Genomic DNA, 23,159 nt, shown 5'->3' with positions numbered 1-23,159 from the left:
GACAGGAAATGATGGGATGTGGGGATGACCTGCAACAAAGGTTTCTAGACGTTGAGATTACATGGTCTGCATCTTAAAACCCACACTTGCTACCAGGCCACGAAGAAACAATATGATTCAGTGCAACCCTTAAGGGTATATGGTATAGTTCTCTGGGGAGCTCCCAGGTGGGCGGTTCCTCTCAGGGAGTCCCCAGAACTGGACTAAAAAACGCCTAAAGTCAATGAAACTCAACACTTCTCCAGAGGAGAAGAAGGCTTTAACAGTGATAAAAAAAATTGACAAGTAGGAGCAATGGGCGTCAGAGAGAGTTTACATCAACAGGGGGGCTTCTTACTAAAATATGCTCAAATATACTTATAGTGGAAATAATGACCTGGTTCTCTCTGCAGCTGATCATCATCATTAGACTGTAGAAACTGTCACCAAACCTTCAATTGGTAACATGTTCAGGTCACAGAGGTGTTGAGGAACAGGAAGTGTTTGACCAGGGTGTAACGTTTGTGTCGGTCCCCCTCTCAGCTGGTGTCCAGTGTCCCCACCAGATGGCTGAAGTTCCTGAAGACGGCGGGTCACGGCACGCAGCAGGATGAGATTCCCGAGGATGAGCTGGAGGAGATGAAGGACCAGGACGAGATCGACCACGCTGAGATGGAGCTGAAGAGGGGCAAGGTGCTCTGGGTCCGCAGCCTCAACCGCATCTCAACGCAGGTATGGTTTCACCTTAAAAAGGACATTCTACCTGGGTCCTTTTCTCATAACTGAGTCCACTCTGACGACGGCTGTGGACTTTTACATAAATCAAAAGTGAACAGGAAGTTTAAAACGTAATCCACTTTATTAACTGCTGTAGCTAACCCTGAGCTGACTGTTGTTCCTCGTCTTTCAGATTCATGTAGTGAACGCCTTCAGAGACAACATGTCTCCCTACGAAGGCCTGGAGACGCCCGAGGCTCGCAGCTCCATCCACAGCTTCATGAGCCACCCTGAGTTCCGCATCACAGACTCGGTGAATAATATCCCCCTGATCGATGAGGTCGACTGCGAGGACGACGCTCCTACCAAACGGAACTCCCTCGTCCTCCCGCCGCCACTGATCGGGCTGTCCACCCTGCCGCCCCTCCCGTCCTCGCCCAACCAGAACAACAACGCCATGGACCGCATCGTCCCGATGCCTGCCCTGATGTCCTCCAACTCAGCGGGGCTGCCGCCGTGTCCGGGGAGCCCCCTCCACAGCCTGGAGACCTCACTGTGAAGCCCCACGCCCAGACCACTTCCTGTTACGATGGTCTGTTGGTACTGTGTTTGTCATGGCGAGAGTCCTGGTTCTTCTGAGAGAATGAAAAACATTTTAAAAACAGACTCATCTGATTGGCTCTCGTCAGGAGTTGACCTGCTGGTTTTTAGAATCCAGGAAGGTTTGTGGTTGTGTGCTGAGCGGCGGCGGCGGCGGCGCAGGTTCACACAGACTGATGTTTCCTTCTTTATTTTAATAGACATGAACTCTGCAGTTGTTGTTTAGGAGAAGAGTGTTTGTGAGGTGATTGATCAATAATCATCTGTAAATATTGATGTTGGTGTTCAGACGTAGTCAGAGCTCGTTTTAATCTGAAGTGTTTCGGTTTGTCAGCAAACGAGCTGATGTGAGCTGACGGTGACGAGTTCAGCTTAGTTTTGTGTTTAATTTGAGGATCTGTGACTGAAATGTTTAGAGTCAGTCAGCTTTAATGAGTTGGGGGGGAGATATTCTTACAAAGACGTGTGTTTGTAGACAGAAAAGTTTTAAGCAAATGTCTAACATTGGATTTTATTCTAGCATTTTTGTAAAAAATGTTTTAGGTTGTTGTCGTTTCAAAAGATGTAAAAATGAAAGTTATTAAATGTTAAAAAACGGCTTCCAGAACAGGATGTTTGTGATACAGCTTGTGTGAATTTGGTTACTTCGGATTCACCAACCCCCTTGATCTGCAAGGTAAAATTACAGGTTTTTTCAATGGAGTCTGGTGGCTTTGGTGAGAGGTGGATACAACCGCTTCAGTTCCCCGTCAGAAAGGTAAACCAGTGAAAATATTCTAAATATAGCGTACACTTAAACTGATATTGATTCTTTTAGATGTCAATAATACGTGTTGCTGCTGCCCCTTTCACAGTGGTACATTACTTAGCTCCCGTGCTGGTACTCCTTTCTGTTTCTCCAAACTGGGGGCTTGCCGATTGTCATCTACTGTAGGTAATACACTGACCTCATATAACCACACTTCAAAACACCTGAACTATCCCTTTGAGGCATCCATTATATTGTTTTTTAGGTACATCTTCAGGCTTTACTAAACATGGGATCTGACAGAAATTCAATACAAAAATGAAATATTAACCAAATGAAATAATATTATTAGGATGTAAGTTCTTATTCTAACTCATAAAGGAGTTTTTCTAACTTTCTGAGCTTGTCTCGTCTCATAATTTTATAAGATAAGGTATTTCCAGATTGTAATTTCATGAGAAAAAATTATAATAAAAGTTAAAAGAGTTAAATAAAGTTGAAAAAGAGATAATAATCAAAGTTTCAGTATATTTTAGAATAAATGTGTTTTATTCACAATTTTAACCTTGTGAAAACCAGAGACTATTTTGTTTTCATATTTCCTGATTCGAAATTTAATGTTTCTATAATTTTACAAAAAAAAAGTCACAATATTCCAAAAATAAGGTGTGATATTTTCAGAATAAAATGTTAACATTTAAGGTCATACATCAAGAAAACCGGTATGCAATTATGAAGTTGAAATTTTATGGAAAAAAAGTAATTGGAATTTTCAAATAAAAAAAAGTGATGTTAAAAGTTATAATGAGTATTAATTTTACAAGAAAAAAATATGAATAATGTGGTAACTTGCAAAGAAAAGGTCATCATTTAATAACTAAAAAAAACATGTTTTAGTCAGGAAATGCTAAAACATGACCATTAATCTAATCCAATCAACCAGTCTGTGTTTGATCGAACACAGATTTTTGGTGGAATATGACTTCAACCTGTTGCTGAAGTGGTATTAGTCTGTCTTCCGCACTGATGCTGAATGAGATGTCTGTAACAACAGCTCCTCTTGGTGGAGAGTGTGAGTCCTGCTTCACACTGGAAGCTGCCTAGTACAACTAGTGACCGTCTCCCAGCTCACAGATACAACTAATCTAAACTCCGTCACCTCCTGCAGTCATCTTCTTGTCACTGACCTCACCACAATGTCATTAGACGTAGCAAAAATAATATTAAAAATACATGTATAAAATGTGACATAAATTGATATTTCTGTTTTAATTTGCTCTTTATTTATTAATCTTTGTATTAATTCCCTAATTTATTCACTCTTCTGTTTAATTTTCCCTTTTATTTATTTTTTATTAATTTATTTTATTATTATTATTCATTTATTTTCTTATTTTTTTATTTTTTTTTATTTGCACTTCCTCTTTAGATATTTTATATTCATTTTTAAATGTATGTTATCAGCCCGTTGCTGCTCCCCTACAGATACAGGTGGGCAGATCAACCGCCTGAAGCTTAACTGACAGCGGTGTAAAGCGTTGTGTGTTTCTCAACCAGGCATCTGTGGTCTGTCAGTATTACAGGGGGTCAATATAATACTAATAAATGATCATTATCATCATCACCTACACCAGCAGCTACTTTACAGCTCCCTCCATCCTCCCCAGAGGACATTTAAACCTCTACGTTTCCATGACAACAGGACAAAAGTTCATTATGCCTTGGAAGATCATGTGATATAAGACTGAACAGCTTCTAAATATGTTTCTGTGTAAATGTGACACAAAATGTCCTCTTGGCTCTCAAGTCTGTTTTCCAAACAGCCTGTTTTATTTTATTTTATTAAAAGAATAATAGTATTACACAAAAACAACAGTACAGAGAGCACAGGAAAACTTAAACTTAAAACAAAATACAGAAAAAATTAAACTTAACCAACTTGTACACGGTAACATAAACACATACATTCATTTTGAACTGTAAAAATATCTAAATAAATATATAAAATTAAAAACTTCCATGATACGCATCTTTCCTTCTTTCTTTCTTCAATCTACGCCTTCATGAATATCTTTAATTCATTTTCTTCATTAGAAAAATGAACCCCCAAACTTTTCTAACTAAATACAATTTGACATTTTCTTTTATGGATAAAATAAATGAGACATTGCTGTAAAGTCACTGGTTTTCACAAGGTTAAAATTGTGAATAAAACACCTTTATTCTTAAATATACTGAAACTTTGAGTATTATCTCTTTTTCAACTTTATTTAACTCTTTTAACTTTTATTACAAATTTTTCTCATGAAATTACAATCTGGAAATACTTTATCTTGTAAAATTATGAGATGAGACAAGCTCAGAAAGTAAAAAAACAACAACTCCTTTATGAGTTAGAGTAAGATTGTAATGTTAATTAAAATAATGAATTGTATTTATTACTTTATCATTATTTTCTGTATTATCTGTTCCTTGTTAATGTGAAAGTTAATTTTAGCTTATTTTATTGCAATCAAACGTTTAAATTGTATTTTCTTTTTTTCAAATGTATTTTTATTAATTGTCAATAATCAATAGAACAGTCACACCACAAGGACAGTTACTTTTGTTTTTCTGAATAACTCTCACCCGTGACACAACACACCGATCAATCATACCTAACAACAACAACATACACACAGACAGACACAGCTGGCCACAAAGGACCTAACTGATTCTCAATCATGAATACATACAATTCAAATTGTAGAGAATACAACACAGGGAGAGTATCCACAAATAAGTCATGAAATAAGAAGAAGAAGAAGAGAAAAAAAATAAAAACATTTAAAATATATATATATATACCTACATACACATACACATATATACACATATATATACACATACACACATACTGTTCATACATACATACAAGTTGGTTAAGTTTAATTTTTTCTTTTTTTTGTTTTAAGTTTAAGTTTTCCTGTGCTCTCTGTACTGTTGTTTTTGTGTAATACATATACATATATACATACACACACACATATATACATACACATACATAAAAATAGAAGAAGAAAAAAATAATAATAAAAATATTAATGATAATAATGAATAAATACATTTAATTTAATTTAAAAAAGGAAAAAGAAGATACTACTACTGGCTACTCAGAGATTACTGTACTGGGTTTCTCAAAAAATGACAAAAATTTTATTTAAAAAAACAAAAACAAAGAACTTATAAAATATTTTATATATTCCTTGGGGGGGGGCTGAGAGGGGGACGGAAACCTAGAAGGGAGCCCACAAATAAGAAACTCTCACGAGACTTGCTTCCCGACGTCCCATTAACTATGTCTAACTTTAACAATCTCGCGAGAGTTTGTCACACGCTTCCAACCAATGGCTGAGCGCGTGAGAGTGACGTCAACAGCAGCGCAGCAGATTTGAATTGTTTGTGTGTTTTGGTCGCTGTTTGAATGCAGAGCAGAAAAGAAGATTTGTGAGTCTCCAGAGGAACTTTAGGTTAGTATTTAGTTTACTGTAATTAAACTGCGTCTCTACCTGAGTCCCGTTAACCAAACTTCATGTTTAAAGTCTCAGTTTAAAGCTAGTTGACCTTTGGTTTAGCTAGTTAGTTAGCTAACAAACAAGCTAGCAGGCTAACGTTAAAGTTTACATGACGAATAAAGCTCGTGTTTTAGTTCCCTTGTCTTTGCTGTTTTGTTCACAGGCTTAGTGTTCTCATTATAGTTTAATGTGTCGCTGCAGGTCTGATCCGGATCAATCTGTTGAACCAGTAGCGGGATGGACAGACGAGCTTACAGCGGTACGTTCACACCAACTGACCCACAGTCAGCCTTTACATCACAGTTAACTAACACCATGCTCACGTGCTCTATTCACTGCTTTATGATCCGTGTTTGTGTCTCTGAACAGATCTGTTCTTTCTGACTGATGAGAAGTTTGACTTCGATGTCACTCTGTCACCTGCCAGGTAGGAAACACATACTAAAAGTACTAATACCACACTGCCATCAAACTAATACCAAACTAATACCACACTGCCATCAAACTAATACCAAACTAATACCACACTGCCACCAAACTGCTACCAAACTAATACCACACTGCCACCAAACTAATACCAAACTAATACCACACTGCCACCAAACTGCTACCAAACTAATACCACACTGCCATCAAACTAATACCAAACTAATACCACACTGCCATCAAACTAATACCAAACTAATACCACACTGCCATCAAACTAATACCAAACTAATACCACACTGCCATCAAACTGCCATCAAACTGCTACCACACTGCCATCAAACTGCTACCAAACTAATACCACACTGCCATCAAACTAATACCACACTGCCATCAAACTGCTACCAAACTAATACCACACTGCCATCAAACTAACACCAAACTAATACCACACTGCCACCAAACTAATACCACACTGCCACCAAACTAATACCAAACTAATACCACACTGCCACCAAACTAATACCAAACTAATACCACACTGCCACCAAACTGCTACCAAACTAATACCACACTGCCATCAAACTAATACCACACTGCCATCAAACTGCTACCAAACTAATACCACACTGCCATCAAACTAATACCAAACTAATACCACACTGCCACCAAACTAATACCAAACTAATACCACACTGCCATCAAACTAATACCACACTGCCACCAAACTAATACCAAACTAATACCACACTGCCACCAAACTAATACCACACTGCCACCAAACTAATACCAAACTAATACCACACTGCCATCAAACTGCTACCAAACTAATACCACACTGCCATCAAACTGCTACCAAACTAATACCACACTGCCATCAAACTGCTACCAAACTAATACCACACTGCCATCAAACTGCTACCAAACTAATACCACACTGCCATCAAACTGCTACCAAACTAATACCACACTGCCATCAAACTGCTAACAAACTAATACCACACTGCCATCAAACTGCTACCAAACTAATACCACACTGCCATCAAACTGCTACCAAACTAATACCACACTGCCACCAAACTGCTACCAAACTAATACCACACTGCCATCAAACTGCTGCTATCAAACTGCCATCAAACTAATACCACACTGCCATCAAACTGCCATCAAACTAATACCACACTGCCATCAAACTGCTACCAAACTAATACCACACTGCCATCAAACTGCCACCAAACTAATACCACACTGCCATCAAACTGCTGCTATCAAACTGCCATCAAACTAATACCACACTGCTATCACACTGCTATCAAACTAATACCACACTGCTATCAAACTGCCATCAAACTAATACCACACTGCTATCACACTGCTATCAAACTAATACCACACTGCCATCAAACTAATACCACACTGCTATCACACTGCTATCAAACTAATACCACACTGCCACCAAACTAATACCACACTGCCATCAAACTGCCATCAAACTAATACCACACTGCCATCAAACTGCTACCAAACTAATACCACACTGCCATCAAACTAATACCACACTACCATCAAACTGTACAACACCTCTCTAGGGAGGGGGAGGGGGAGGGACAAAGGAGGACGGTCTGCAGGACAAATAATAATGCACACAGTACACTTTCATAGACAGAGCTACTGGAGTTACCCTGCACTATACTCATTTTTAACAGTCTCTTCTGCACTATATTAACTTTTTTTAATAGTCCTGTATCACAGCTGTTACCCTGCACTATATTCAGTTTTAACAGTTTTCTTCATCTCCTTGTGTTTTTATATCTGGCATATTTTTTTTGTACTTTGTACTTTGCTCTACTAACTTTTTTAACATGTCCCTTGTGACTGCTCTACTATTATTTAAGGTAAGATATTCCTTTATTAGTCCCGCAGTGGGGAAATTTGCAGTGTACAGCAGCAAAGGGGATGGTGCAAAAAATAAGATGCCTCAGCTAACACAGTAAAAAAAAAAGAGCTAAACAAAGTGTAACAAAATATGAACCATTTAAATAGAAGGAAGTATAAAAATAGGAGCAGTATATACAGTATTGACAATAAACAGACTATTAACAAAATTGCACAAGTGGAAAATGATATTGCACAGTGAGAATGAATGAATGAATGAAATTCCACCTGAAAATATCAGGTTATTGTCAGTTTTTTTGATGTGTAAGTGGTCTATACTAAAAGTACTAATACTACACTGTAAAAAATACTCCATTACCAGTAAAAGTCCTGCATTGAAACTGAAATAAAAGTGTGATGGATGGATGGTAACTTTATTGATCCCGAGGGAAATTCAAGTTTCCTGCATCACAGTCCATAGTGCAAAACATGTTAGTAAAAAGGCAGTAAAAAAGTTAGTAGTGCAAAGTACAAATTGCAAAAAAATATACCAGATATAAAAATACAAGGAGATGAAGAAAACTGTTAAAACTGAATATAGTGCAGGGTAACAGCTGTGATACAGGACTATTAAAAAAGTGAATATAGTGCAGAAGAGACTGTTAAAAATGAGTATAGTGCAGGGTAACTCCAGTAGCTTAGTCTATGAAAGTGCACTGTGTGCATTATTAACTGTCCTGCAGACCGTCCTTCATTGTCCCTCCATGTAAGTGTAATCAGGAAAATAAAAAACGTATTAAAAGTAAAAAAAAAAGTCCCCTGTGACTGTTCTACTTTTATTTATTATAACATTAGATTATTATTATTACTCATGCAATAATGTAAAAACAGGATTTACTATTGTGTATTGCACAATGAAATGCAGTTGTAGCCTCCTCCACGCTACACACAGAAAATGTATAAACAGATATGCAAGTATTTTTTAAAATTAGAATAAAATAAAACAATAACATCGGCAGTCAAATAGAACAAAGTATATAAAAGTAGCACTAAAGCAAGAAATAAAAAAGGAAAACTAAATATATAAACAAGGAAGATATACAGTTATGTATATACATATATGTTCGGGTGTCATCTTTTTGTTTGATTTAACAAGAATATAAAAAAAAAACTGAAATGTGAACATTTAAATGTTAAAGTTGTAAAAAATTGAGCTCAGTTTTGGAGCCGTCTTGAGTTTTAGCTCTATGTTTTGAACCATCACTGCTTTGAGTCGGTTGTGTTCCTCTCAGCTGTGATGTCTGTCCCTGCTCTGCAGCTCCAAAGGTGATGAAGATGAAGATGAGGTGTTCGTGGGTCCGGTCAGCCATACGGAGAAGTGTGTCTCCGTTTACGTGGCGTCCCGGCTTGAGGAAGTCGGCGGCAGTGGTGGTGGCATGCGGCCGAACTGGAGTCCACTGAGTGGAGATCAGTTGGAGGCTATGTGTCAGGAAGCCCACAGTCTAGCCGACCAGCTGCAGTGCGGTGGTGAACTGAGCCAGCCAGACGGCGAGAACGCCAAGACCACCACCATGACCACAGACGCCACAACTGACAGGGATGACTTCGTCCAGGACGCCGAGTCTAAATTGGGTGTGCTCGATCAGACCGCCAGTGCACTCGATCAGACCGCCAGTGCACTCAGCGCCATCAAACGGCAGACCTTCTGTGTGCAGGACAGTCCCATGAAGCAGCTGCCGCCCGCTGTCCAGCGCCGCCTGCTGAGAGGAAGTAGTTCGAACACAGCTTCATCCACCCGCTCTGCCAACACAGCTTTATCCACCCGGCACTCCGCCGTTGGCACAGCTTCATTCACCCGCCCTGCCAACACAACTTTATCCACCCGGCAGTCCGCCGTTGGCGCAGCTTCGTCCACCCGCCCCGCCGCCACTGCCAGACACGGCACCTCCAGCCCCGTGGTCGGGGTCAAGCCTCAGCCCAGGACGGGGCTGCGAAGAAAATCCACACTCGGTGTGGTGCTGCCGAGCAAACCGGCTGCCCCAACAACGTCAGTCTGTTCAACCAGCAAGAGCAGAGTGGAGAAACCCAGAATGCAACCACCGAGCAAAGTAGGAGAGAAGTTATTTTTGTTTTACTTTATTCAGTCTGTCTTGATGGTGATTTGGTGTCGGCCTGTAACAGCAGACCTCTTGTAGGCTTTCTCCACTGCAGGAACTCACCAACCTGTAACCTGGTCCTTCACAGAACCCTTTGAGTCTTTAGTACAAGGTTCTTCTTGTGTTTCCGCCTTTACACTAAATCAGAAGACAGTGCACCTGAAAAATCTGTTGGAGAGCAGACTGCAGGATGCAGAGCTGTCGTTCTTTCTTGGGACGGCTGCAGCTCATTGGTCGTCCTTTATCCACAAGGTTGGCAGTAGGGATGTGCATTCCTAGCAAAAATACTATACGATAATCACTGGGAACTTGCGCTGACGGAAAAGACTGTACTGAACGTGCCACACACGTTTTACCGGTAGTAACGTTACTACCAGGCAGCACCTGCAACGGTTAAAATGACGTTGATGGATATCACTCTCATCCTGTGTCAAAGGGTCACAAAATCCGCCTCCCAACACCTCCTAAAGTTAATTAGCACGTTATATCTAGTTTGTTTAATCTGGACCCAAACTGAAGAGTAAAAACAACAATTTTCTGTTTTACAGGGGATTATGTGTACTATTTCTTGGCTGCGAGGTAGTTGTATGTTTCTATTTATGTCACCTGTCGGCTCTTTTTGTCCTGTTTTAGGTGGTGGGGGGTTGGAGGCAGGGCCCGTCCTCTCGCCCCTCCAGCAGAGCGGGGTCATGTGAGGATCTGCTCTCTGATTCGGCGAGCGTGGCGTCCGACATCAGCGACTCCTCCCTCAACTCCAGCATTCTGGGAAAACGCACAATGGCTCTGCCCACCAAGGTAGCACACTTGTTCAAAACTGATTCTGTTTGATTTATCATTGGGGGGGAAACGGAGTCAACTTCCTTGCATATAGTTGGCCATTTAACCTGATTCTGAAATCTGGTCAAACAGCTCCACCTGTTGGACAGAGTCAGTCACTGCAGCCAAACATATTAAATGAAATTGATGATATTGATTATGTATATTGATGTTTCCCACAGAATTAGATATTATTTGTATGGTAGGGGTAGATACTAGAGCGAGGGGAGATTGTCACATTAGTTAATTGATTGTGAATGGCGTCGTTCTCTTGGGCGGATTTAAAAAAAAGGTAAATGTGTCTGGGCTGTTAATATACCTGGGTGGCCCGCCCACATAAAGTTTATGTGGGAAACACTGTATATTATTCTATACATCCTGACACAATGTGGAAAAATCTGATCATCTTTGTGTCCATCAGGGTGCTGCGAGGAATCTGTCAGGTGTGAAAGCTCCGGCCCTTCAGGGAAGGAGTGTGATGGAGAGGAGGAACACATCCTCATCCTCATCCTCAGTGTCCAGCTTCAACTCCAGCTACTCTCAGTCCCCCGCTAAAGGTACGCTAACTTATACCTAAACAGCTTGCATCTGTGGGCGGCTGTGGCTCAGAGGGTAGAGCAGGTTGTCCACCAATCGGTGGTTCGATCCCTGGCTGCTCCGGGTCACATGTCGATGTGTCCTTGAGCAAGACACTTAACCCCCCAAATTGCTCCCGAAGGAATAGCCATCGGTGTGTGAAAGAGTATTTAGATTAGATGCTGATCGACAAAGTTGGCACCTTAGTAGCCTCTGCCATCAGTGTATGAATGTGTGTGTGAATGGGTGAATACTGACATCTAGTGTGAAGCGCTTTGAGTGGTCGGAAGACTAGAAAAGTGCTATATAAATGCAAGTCCATTTACCATCTGTCTGTGTACCCTGCTAAAGTTACTCTGTGACAGCAGTGACAGCATCCCGAGTTTGGGACTACCCAAAACGGAGTCCTACATCAACCACACATTAGCAACTAACAAGTATCCATCCTATATGCTGTCCTCTATATGTTCTGTAACAAAAATACAACATGTTAGTAAAAGAAATTTCAAACGTGACACTTTTTTTTAATCCCCTGACCACACTCCATTACAGTTTGAGTTTGCAACTCTAAACCCGTCCTGCACTGACATATCACAAGGCAAACTGACCAAACATAAAGTGATCCGTTACCTGCAGTTAAATCAATTCCAGATCTGATAATTTTAGACCTGACGTGACCAAAACACACACGGAGCTGCAGGTTGCAGAGTGTGTTTACTGCTGCGACCACCAGCAGGCCTGGTTGCTTTTCAATACGTCAGCAGAGTAATTTGCCTAATCTTCACAGGTCTTTAGACCGTGGTGGAAACGCAGACATAAGTTGGCTGAAGGAACCTTTTGGTTCCTTGAAAAGTAATTCTCGGACTAAAAGTCCCGGGAACTTTTGGTGGAAACCCGGCTAATGAGCTTACATTTTGAGACTTTATATTGTGAGGTTTTCCTGAGGTCTTAGGTGTTAATTAAGAGGTCCCAGACGCGTCGTACTTAGTACGCAGTGAACAGAAATAGCTGGTAACTGACTAAACATCCACCAGCTAAATGCTAACTTAAGCTAACCTTACCGGCTAACTGCCCTGCTTCCCCCTGCTCTATTCCAATCAGAACGTGCAGCAGTACAGGTGTTGTTGTCTCCCCTCAGGTAAACTGAACTCTCTGAACCAGAGTCTGAGCAGCTCCATCGGCCCCACCCCCAGCAGCATCAGCAGACCGGCCAATCACAGCAGACTGCGCCGCTCCACCGTCTACACCGCGGCAGAGCCAGCGTCCACCACCGCTGGCCGCCGCTCGCTGTCCACCCAGGCAAGGAAGCTGTCCGAGGTGGAACGTGTCAAAGCCGCGAGGTCCACACCACTTAAGAGAGCTGTGTCCACACCCCTCCAGATGACGCCTGCCAAGAGGGTTTCAGAGAGGATTGCCTCCATCCCCGCCTCCGCCTCGGCCCGGAGCGGATTTATGAACAAATCCAAACCAGAGGCCCTGGTCCTACCGACACCCAGCGGAGGAGTCGGAGGAGTCTGCCAAGGAGACGGTAAGAGCTGTCAGTTAATTCAGTCATCACACATCGTTTCATCCTGGAGCAGACACGAGCGCTTGTCTGCCTCGCAGCATGGAAACTGCTTCTGTGCTCTACTGCGTTCTGTCGGTACAGCTGTAAAATATATCTTGGTTATAGCCTACATAGCTACAGACTAGGCACAGGAAGTTCAATATTATCATACTGTCGGAGATGTGTCGGTGTTTTTATTCCACTGCTGACACCCGCCCACTTGCTCGCTCTCATGCCCGGCTCTCTGAAGCTCTGTATGCCGCTGTTTTCTAGCAAAGGCGGCCCTGCCGATGAAATGAAGGTCCCCGGGGACCGCCGGTACAATAACCTTCTATTTTGATGTTGATCAAATGTACCCGAATTCACGAACATGTAGTATATTACTACTGATGTTCATGTGATATTACGTCACAACGTTTGCTGTATTAGCCGTGTGTTTACTATGTGTTTATTTGCATATAGAGCGGGAAAGTGAGATTGGATCACAAGTGGTCACTGGAGAGACGCATGTGGATACGCATTATAATTTATAATACCAAGTGTGAACAGACGTACTTAAAACTGTCCACTTGTGATCCGATCATTCAGGACGCATGTTAATACCAGGTCTGAACAGGGCCTCTGGAGGATATTCCTGCATATTATTGTCAGGGGCCCCAAATTTAACATCTTCAATTTAGCATGCTAAAGAACAGAGCTGCTAAGTTAGACTTGATGCTGGTCTGTTTGATATATAGCTCACTGTGGTTCTGTGGTAAATAAGGACACGTGTCTTTCTCTCACTCTGTCTTTGTGTTCCAGCTCCAGACGTCTCAAAGATGTTGAAGCCAAAGAGGCTGTCATTAGTGAGCAGTCTGGACAGGTAGATGACATCACACTCCACCACTACACACCACCGTCACTGTAAACTTTACATTCACATCATTCATGTGTATGTAAATACCTCAGATTTACTGACAATGCTGGATTTGTTACAGAGAACATTGTAGAATATCCGAGATAAGGTTGAAAATCGACAAATTTTCCCTTAACACCTGCACCATCTGTCCTGTTGCTCTGTGCTGTGTCTGAAGTTAAGTTTGTTGGGGATAAATTCTCCCTACCTTTCTGACAGATTAGTGATGTCATCAATAAACGCCTTCCTCTCCTGTAGTCTTCCTCAGAAGCCTTCTGCTGTTCCTCTGACGCCCTCTGCTGGAAGCTGCAGGTCGCTGCAGGCGAAGACGCTGCGTCCTTCCGCCCTCCCCACCCCAGTGAGGCGCACAATGTTGTCCGGCATCCCTATCGCCACGCCCACCAGACCGCCACCCACTTCTCAATCTTACCCCGCCTCGGCCAGGAGAGAGAGAGGCTGCAGGTGAAATGTTTTAAATCACTGTCGACCAATAGGAAAGCTAGTCAGTCTTACCGAAGCAGATCACCACGAGGTCTCACTCGATCATTTGTCGCTGTGTTGTTGTTTCTGTGTTAGCCCCGCCCCCACAGACTCACAGGAGGCGGAGCCTGTTGATGTCCCTGAAATCCAGCCCTTCTGTCTGGAGGAGGAGGAGGAGGAGCCCCCTGCTGCCCCACCCACCAGCCCTCCACAGCCTGACCAATCAGAGAGCACAGATCCTGGAGCACCGAGTCAGGGCGAATCGGAGCCCAGCAAGAACCTGATCGAACTGGAAACTACAGAGGAGAGCAACAGCAAGACGCAGGAGGTCAGAGGTCACACACACACAAACACACCAGTTGTAAGTTTGTGTGACATCACTTTTTATCAAATGCCCAGGGGCCAGTTGCATAAACTTTGTTAATAAATCATGACTGACATACAGAGTGCGCTTTGTTCTCGTCTTTTTGGTTTTCTTGGAGCATCTGATGAACCTTCAGTTCAGTTTGATATGTAAAATGTTTGGCTCTCTGTCTGTTCTCTCTTCAGTTTCTCCTGTTGGATCTTCCAGCTCCGACTCTGCAGCCTCAAGAGAAACTGCTCATCGATTTGACCAACACCCCCGTACTGATCCGGACCAGCAGCAAGACCTGCACCACAACTCAGGTAACGGACACCTTACTTTACATATTTATATCCACAAACACAGACGGTAGGTTGTTGAAAATATCACTGCATTTGGGGGAGGGAGTTACCCCGCAAATTGTGGAACACCACAAGCCGCGTAGCAGTTAGTTCTATTATATTGGAGAAAAGGCACACATCTCTACAGCCGATATCTCCAGCACTCAGCAATTCACACCAAAACAATCTAGATTGATGAATAGCACTACAGGTAAGAGGAAAAAAATGTGTTTATGATTTTGGGGTGACCTGTCCCTTTTAAACTGAGAATGGACTTTTCAGTGAAGTAGGTGACATCTTGTGTAATTAGGGAGTAGATGTATTTTTTTTGTGGAAAAAAAAACATACCAGACACAAATTATGTTTGGTATGTTCTTCTATGGAAGGGATCTTTATATAAAACCTGTTTTTATTTGTTTCAGCAGCTGATCGACCTGAGCTCTCCGCTCATCAGGTGGAGTCCAGAAGACAAGAGGGAGAACAACGCTCCACTCATCAACCTGTCCTTCTGATCCAGATCCTCCTAAAGACCTGGATCTGATGGTCTCTGCATTAAACTGGACTCAGCAGGCTTCTGTCTTCAGAAACTCTAATAATCCTAATCCAGTTAATTTAACGACAGAGTTTTTATCAGTGAAGTCTTCACTGAAGCAGAGTATTATGTTTTAAATGATGAAAATATTCAAAGGTTGCTGAAGGTTTTCTGCAACTGATTGTGATTTTATTTGTCTCCGTCTCTTGCTGCTCTTATTGATGTCTGAATAAATGTTGTTAATGTCACGACTGTAAACGTTCATGCTCCGGTGTGCTCATGTGCTGCTGACGGCAGTCCAACAAGGAAACCTGATTGTTTATAAATATATCAGAGTTCACACGAGACAAAACTAAAAAGAAATAAATCATAAATAAAGGTTAAAAAAATGTAGAGAACAAACAACAAAAGTTCAATAGTTATCGGCCGATAACAAGGTCTATTTGAAGCGTTCTATTTATCGTGTAGCATTATCTATTTATTTAACTATTGTTAACATCATTGTATATTAAGTATCATGAATGAGTATCATGAATTGACAACTGTTTGTTTTTATAGGTAGGCAACATATTCCACTCTCTTTCTCCGGCCCAGACACACCAACCCGACATCAGAGAACAAGTGGCGACGAAGCCCGACCGTTGAGTTGCCTCACGCCACCTTTGTCTTGGCCAAAAAATTGCACTCGAACACACCACAAAGACTACAGCCGACGTCCCGTTAGCACGCACGTTCTGCGCCTGCGTGAGATGAAATAACTCTCCACACCAGCAGGCGGCGGTAGTCTGTATTCATCATTCAAAAAGGGATACCGGAAGACCGAGGACGGCGGATATACAAGCCGTTATTATGATACATACATGAAACAAAGCGGCGTTTGCCGATCATTTTCACACCACTCTCACTCAGCTTCATTCCAGATGGCCATGTCGTTGTGAAAATATCTGTGTATTGGAATGATGAGATGAAAATGAAAAATGAGAAGAGCCTTCTGTGTTTTTCCTCTCGACTTTAGTAGTTGGATTTATTTCTTCACTTCCGTTTCTCTTCTCGTGCACTGATTCAATTAAGCTGAACAGCCAATCAACATAATCACATAATCAACATGCTGAATCGGCCGAAACACCTCAGACTCGGGCAGACTAGAGCCAACGGTGCAGGACACACCGAGAAAACTAGGCCGTCAGGCGCTCACCAACGGCTCCAGACTGTCCAACGGCCGACCGTCGGCTTGGTGTGTCAGGGCCTTAAAGGCCACACCCTAAACCATAGCAGCCAATGTAACGGATCTGATACATGAAAAATGCATAAAGATAAACTGTATGTTTGAAAGGGTACTGAAGCGTAATGTAGTCATGCTGTGGTGAGAAATGACAAATTTGATCTTGGATTTGTAAATTTGCATTTTTATTACCTCTTTCCAAGGACAAGGACCTTGGAAAGAGATTATGTTTTCACCGGTGTTGGTTTGTTTGTTTGTCCGTCTGTCTGTCTGTCTGTCCCTCTGTCTGGGGGATTACTCCAAAAGTTTGTGATGGATTTTAATAAAATATTTTGTAGGGGTGGAGTGTAGCACAATGAACAATCCATTAGATTTTGGTGGCGATCCAGATCATGACCTGGATTCAGGAATCTTTTTAAGAATACGATGTGGCCACCATGGAAAGATGTGTGTGGATGTGTGGCAAAACATTTACTCAGAGCTGTGGGGATTCAATTAAATAAATAAAAAGCTTCAAAGAATATTTGATCACAAATTTTAATAAGGACTTGTCGGCACAGATGAAAAACATATTTCATACGCAGATTGATAAACACCCCGACGTTCAGAATCAATCATAGAAGTGCATTTCTGATTTTGTATTATAAATGTTCTGGGAATAAAAGACATACGATTTCACACAACAACATGTGCTGTGACATATTTACACCAGAGAGAAAGAAAAAAGCGGTAGATGACAGGATGAGAGACAACGTAGTGTAACGTTATACAGACACAACAAGGCTGCTGAATGAGAGAAGTATCCGCCGATACGTTACACGGAAACACACCGTGTTAATAATAAGCCGACCACCTCACGGTACCGCCATCTGTGACCTGTGATCTGTTTTTAAAGGCACGCACCTTGGCAGAGGTATGCGCTCTCCGAGACGAGTGCCATTCTAGTTTATTATTATTAGTCAGTGAAACAAGACAGAACTTAATACTTTGGGTGACAGGACATGATTAACACTACAGGGCAAAACATGCATTGGGTACAGTGTAAAAGCAAAAGCAAAAGTTTGATCCTGGGGTGTGTGTGTTGGGGAAAGAATGAGTAGATGAGTTTTCCTGGCAGGGGTAGCTGGTGATAACCCAGGTCCAGCTACTTTGGGTCTTTATTTTTACATTTTCGATCATGTTGTGTTGTGGCAGAGGTTTCTACAGTGGCCAACATTTCAGAAAACAGGAAACAAAAACATTTCCCAAAACACATTTCACAACACATCATTGCGATGTCAGTACAGCACACGCCTTTTCTCTTTTCTGTGGAAATTAAGCCATCGGAACATTACAAAATCTGATGAATCAGTGTAATTGCTGATTATCTGATGATATCTTTGACCAGAGTGTACTGTGGATGAACCATTAAGCTGTTAAATTGTACTCATTTAGCAGGTAGCTAGCTTGCTAATTCCACCGTGCTTTCATGCAACAGTTAACGTTACGTATCATAAAAAGCAACCACATCAAGTGCTGGGCTTTGTCTACCTTACTTTAACATTTAGACGGACTAGGACTCTCTAGCTATTGCTATTCTACTATTGTTATGATTGTGGTTATGTAAGAGTGCTATAATGGGTCTGTTATGGAGACAAAATATGGTATAAATTCCTATTAAACATTTGTGAATTTGAGTTTACAGAGCTAATTAGGGGTGCTAATTACCAGCATACACATAGCTAGAGCTAGCTGTTGGTATGCTAGTGATTGGCATAAGTGTATCTGTCGTGTGTGGAGTTTACAAAGGGGACCCAATCGCAGAGTAACAGGCAGGACAGGTAGTTAGAAATAAAAGCGAGCTTGAATAGAGCTGAAAAAATCCAAAAACAACAAAAGGCAGGGAGGGGAACCAAGTACAAAAGAACAAATATAAACAAACAACAAAAACCAAACAGAGGACCAAAACCAAAAATCACAAACGAGGGAAACACGAGGAACACCAGGATCTGAGCAGGAGGAAACAAGGAACACGGAGGACAAGGTAGACGGGGCTGGAGAGACAAACGAACCGACCAGGACAGAGGGGAACACACAGGCTTAAATACAAGACATGATTACACACAGGTGAAACAAATCAGGGCGGGGCAGACAATCAACAAAAGGCAGGAAAACAAACAAAGGTGGTAATAATATTACGAGAAACAAAGTCGTAATATTATGAGAATGAAGTCATAACTTTACAAGAAATAAAGTCATAACTTTACGAGGAAAAAAAGGCGTAATATGAGAATAAAGTCATAATATTAAGAAAATAAAGTCATAACTTTACGAGAAAAAAGAAAATAAAATATAAAATTACTACTTTATAATATTGACTTTTTTCCCTTAAACTTATGACTTTATTCTCAAAATCTCAGATTCATTTTTTTCCCCCTCAATGTGGCCCTAATACTCCGATGTACCATAAACCTACAACAATGGGGCGCCTGGGTTGGCTCGGTTGGTGGAGCGGGCGTCCATGTGTCGGGGCTTGGTCCTGACCGCGGCGGCCCGGGGTCGGGTCCGGCCTGTGGCCCTTTCCGCATCCACTCTCTCTCTCCCCCCTTTCGGGACTCTGTCCGCTGTCCTCAGTGAAGATGGAAAAGTGCCCCCAAAAAAATAGCTTTAAAAAAAAAAAAAAAAAACCTACAACAATGAGAAATGAAAATGAAAATGTAAACAAAAAACAGTTATTCATTTCAATTTTTACTAATCCACAGAGAGCCACTGGAGAGGGGCTAAAGAGCCGCATGTGGCTCCGGAGCCGCAGGTTTCTGACCCCTGGTCTAGAAGGATGTTTCATCAAATCTCTGTTTTGTCGTGTCATCGTCTCTCTCTCTGCTGACTTGTCACCTGCTTCATCATTAATATATCTGGCGGGTGGTGAATCTTAATATTTTTATGCAAACAAAAATTACACTAACGTTAGTCTAGAAGAACTGCCCGTGACTTTAATGTCCTGTAAAGTCACCAATAAATAGCTGACTGTTGAGCCACAGCTCACGCTAGCATAGCTGTCCTGTTATCTTGTCAGTGATTAGAAGCCGTTTAAATTAATATAAATAGCTTGCAACAAAAATACTTGATTAGCACTTTTGATATAATATCGATAGATAGTATATTTAGGCATGGAGCTTAGAGTTTTGGATGTTTGCATGTAACATTAATGTTAGCTGGCAGTGTTTTTTATTTTATTTTAATTGGCTTAATTGCCATTTTGTGGGACCAAGACCATCTTCAGCATATCAACCGGTGGCACCGTACAGTATGTCTGTTATTGCTAATTTCTATACCTTTGCCCATTATTGTAGTATGGCCCACTAAAATTATTGGCTTTACTTAAAACAGAAATGTTAATACTGATGTATTGTATTATTGTTCTTTGTGTGTTGTTGTATACCGTGGTGTGAAATGCATGAACTACTGGATAATTGTTGCCAGTAAATTACTATTAATTTGACATTAGTCAAATATATATTTATTTATATATATATATTTATATATATTAATATATGTATTTATAAATTAATATATATATATTTATATATATATATATATATATACAGTATATATATATAGACTGTGACGCCAGGTCTGAACAGGGCCTTAGGTCATGAACCGATGCTTTGCTGATACTTAGCAGATCTGTTAAGTTTTGATAAAGGTACTTCCCATTTTACCAGCAATCTGCGTCTGCTTTTTTCCACCAGTCCCACCACTTCCCTGTTCAAACATTACAACACACACTTTCAACACTTTTAAGTTCTATATATAGCAGACCGTTGGGCGCAGTTCTGATGACGGATTCTGGCGGACCATTTTTGTGTCAAATTATTGATTTCTTCAGTAAGTAGCCCTGTAATAAGCGGGATAATGTACAGCTAGCGGGTCATTGTTGTAAAAGAATCCCCTTCAGGGCGATGAGAGACCCCTCCGCTATGCGTCGGCGTGCAGCATCGGCCTGTCGGGGATTCTTTCACAACAATGACCGGCTCGCTGTACATTATCCCTTACTTAAGTCTTGTTCTTTAACCCTTTCTTTTAGGACTGTCAACGCGATAATAACGCATTAATGCAAATTCATTTTAACGTCACTAATCTTTTGAAGGTTGCAGTGGGCTCAGTTTTAAAGCTAGAGTGACGATACTGGCATCACATGAAAATAGAAAAAAACTGAGGAATCCGTTGATACCAACCGTGTCATACTACTACTACTTTCAAAGAGGTCCCTTGACCTCTGACCTCAAGATATGTGAATGAAAATGGGTTCTATTGATATTGTGTAACAACATAAGCAATCAGTCAGGATGCATTAAAAAAATAGGAGACAAAACATTAAACAAATTATTTCTCAAATTCAGTGGAAGACGATATGAGGAAACAGTATGATGAAGGAAAGTGATTAGAAGGTGACAAGTGATAAGAATCAAGGTGTGATCTCTCCTTGGGTGAAGTGCGGGTATACAGCAGTTACTAGGAACTCTGACACATAGCTGTAGCTCTGCCAGAGAAGTGCAGCAGTCTTCTGTTCTTGATTCATCGTGAAATTGGTAGATTTGTTTTTTGTATATTTGCTACTCAAACAGGCTTTCAAGACACCATTATTTAGAAAATGAAGAAAAAACAAAGGCAGAAACCAGAGTAGCAGTATAAATTACAAATGCTAAACAAATAAACCATCCTGACATTTTTTCTTGAGAAACAAAAGTAGCTAACTTATAAGCTTTAAAGTTAAATAGCCGTTCCATTTTGTCATCATCCGAGCACCAAAACATTTCTGGATTTTGAACAGACATTTCATTTATAATAGAAGTTCTTAACTCATCATAGCATGGACAATACAAAAGACTTCTCCTAACTTGCATACTTCGCACAACCTGTTGTTCTTGCTGTGTTTGTGTTTTACCAATCCGTGACAGTCAGAGAAAGTCCTACCCCCCGACCGGGACCTTTGGGGGGCTAAAAGCGCCCTGTAAAATGTCCCTTGAGCTTAATTTAGACCCTGGTCCCTGCAGTCAAAACGCAATGAGTTCCTCAAAAGGTTCTTAGTTCTGGGGGAGAGTTCCTGCGGTGGAAGCGGGGCTATAGTAGATCTTTGTTGCATGGGTGTCCAAACTTAAACTTTCTCAAAAAGTATATATGAGTCTTTTAATTTAAGACAGTATCTTAATGACTGAGTTTAGCGCCGTACACTTGAATCTGCAGTAAGCTGATTTTAACACTATTAAATGTCACTCACCAGTGAAAATCACTCCTGATGGATAACAGTGGTGTTGGGCCTTGGACTGAAGAATTCTAAAAGTACATCACAGAGGTGACTTACAGTTTTCTTGGACCTTAGTCGTCTCTTGTGAGAGAGAAAATGCTTGCTCACACTATGTAGAGCCAAATAAACTGAGCATCTTTTGGGCATGGACCAGTGGGCTACCTTCGGGTCTGAGAAATGAAGCCAATGCAGAAGTGTCTTAAACTTGCATTCTTTCTAACAGCCAGCAGGGGGCGACTCCTCTGGTTGCAAAAAGAAGTCTGATTGTATAGAAGTCTATGAGAAAATGAGCCTACTTCTCACTTGATTTATTACCTCAGTAAACATTATAAACATGAGTTTATGTTCTCAATCTCTAGTTTCAAGTCTTCTTCAATACAGCATGATGTTCCTTTAGTAAAATCTGGTCCCATTTAGAGTCAAATAGACCATAAAGCAGGGGAGGCTTTAGGGCGTGGCTACCTTGTGATTGACAGGTCACTACCACGGCATTGTCCGTGTTTTTGTCTTACAACTTTAACCCTTTCACAGTGTGTTTCCAGCTCATGAAAATTAATTGTAACATTTTGGTCACCTATGAACGTCTTATTCAGCGTTCGGTTGTACTTAGCTCCGCCCTCTCGTGTCACTTCTGGTTGCAAAAAAACAAGATGGCGATGGCCAAAATGTCGAACTCAAGGCTTCAAAACGGCAGTGCACAAACCAATGGCTGACATCACTGTGACTACGTCCACTTCTTATATACAGTCTATGGCATAGAGTCTCATCTGGGGAAATCTCGACTTTTCCAAACCCCTGTGGGAGCTGCTGGTAGCAGCTTTTGAATTTTGGGTTATGTGATCTAATGCAAGTTCTTCAAAATCCCTTTATTCAGCATCTAAGATGAAGTATAACCCAAAAGGATTGTTGCCACTGTACCATGTTGCCCTTCTTTGCTATAAAAGGAAACACAATCTACTCTTAAATGATGCACATCCACAGCGATCAGTTGACTTGGATGCCAGCAACTGTGTGAAACTAAAGAAAAATCAACCTGACAGGTATCACACGTGATTCATCACACCCA

General features: G+C 41.2%; 2 protein-coding genes across 7 annotated transcripts in view; both read left to right on the top strand.

Moving 5' to 3' along the window:
• LOC119487665 (plasma membrane calcium-transporting ATPase 1-like) overlaps positions 1 to 1,892 on the top strand; it is a 32,397-nt gene extending 30,505 nt beyond the window's left edge. For all 5 annotated transcript variants that reach the window (XM_037768711.1, XM_037768712.1, XM_037768713.1 and 2 more), the window contains 2 exons: positions 523 to 711; positions 890 to 1,892. In XM_037768711.1, coding sequence (XP_037624639.1) covers positions 523 to 711; positions 890 to 1,255 — 555 coding nt within the window. In that variant the 3' untranslated portion in view covers positions 1,256 to 1,892. The remainder of the gene's footprint in view (positions 1 to 522; positions 712 to 889) is intronic.
• A 3,510-nt stretch (positions 1,893 to 5,402) lies between these two features.
• gtse1 (G-2 and S-phase expressed 1) lies at positions 5,403 to 15,842 on the top strand. 2 transcript variants are annotated; one of them, XM_037768645.1, is made up of 12 exons: positions 5,403 to 5,553; positions 5,800 to 5,857; positions 5,968 to 6,025; positions 9,218 to 10,007; positions 10,689 to 10,850; positions 11,293 to 11,428; positions 12,586 to 12,975; positions 13,795 to 13,855; positions 14,147 to 14,350; positions 14,465 to 14,696; positions 14,918 to 15,034; positions 15,478 to 15,842. In XM_037768645.1, exons 2-12 carry the CDS (start codon positions 5,836 to 5,838, stop codon positions 15,562 to 15,564), a joined length of 2,259 nt encoding a protein of 752 aa, XP_037624573.1. In that variant the 5' UTR covers positions 5,403 to 5,553; positions 5,800 to 5,835; the 3' UTR covers positions 15,565 to 15,842. The 2 variants fall into 2 exon arrangements, with proteins under 2 accessions (XP_037624573.1, XP_037624572.1); XM_037768644.1 differs by having other exon boundaries at positions 15,475 to 15,842.
• Positions 15,843 to 23,159: the final 7,317 nt, after the last annotated feature.

Source organism: Sebastes umbrosus, chromosome 4, assembly GCF_015220745.1.
Source record: "Sebastes umbrosus isolate fSebUmb1 chromosome 4, fSebUmb1.pri, whole genome shotgun sequence".
NCBI lineage: Eukaryota > Metazoa > Chordata > Actinopteri > Perciformes > Sebastidae > Sebastes > Sebastes umbrosus.
Note: the sequence above shows the minus strand (reverse complement) of the source record. Positions and strands in the feature narration are given on the sequence as shown.

Bases quoted from the DNA above. Each gene is read 5' to 3' on its own strand.
- gtse1 (XM_037768644.1), top strand. From the start codon at position 5,836: ATGGACAGACGAGCTTACAGCG. The intron at 10,008-10,688 runs GTAGGAGAGAAG...GTCCTGTTTTAG, and splicing joins GAATGCAACCACCGAGCAAA to GTGGTGGGGGGTTGGAGGCA. The intron at 14,351-14,464 runs GTGAAATGTTTT...TTTCTGTGTTAG, and splicing joins AGGAGAGAGAGAGGCTGCAG to CCCCGCCCCCACAGACTCAC.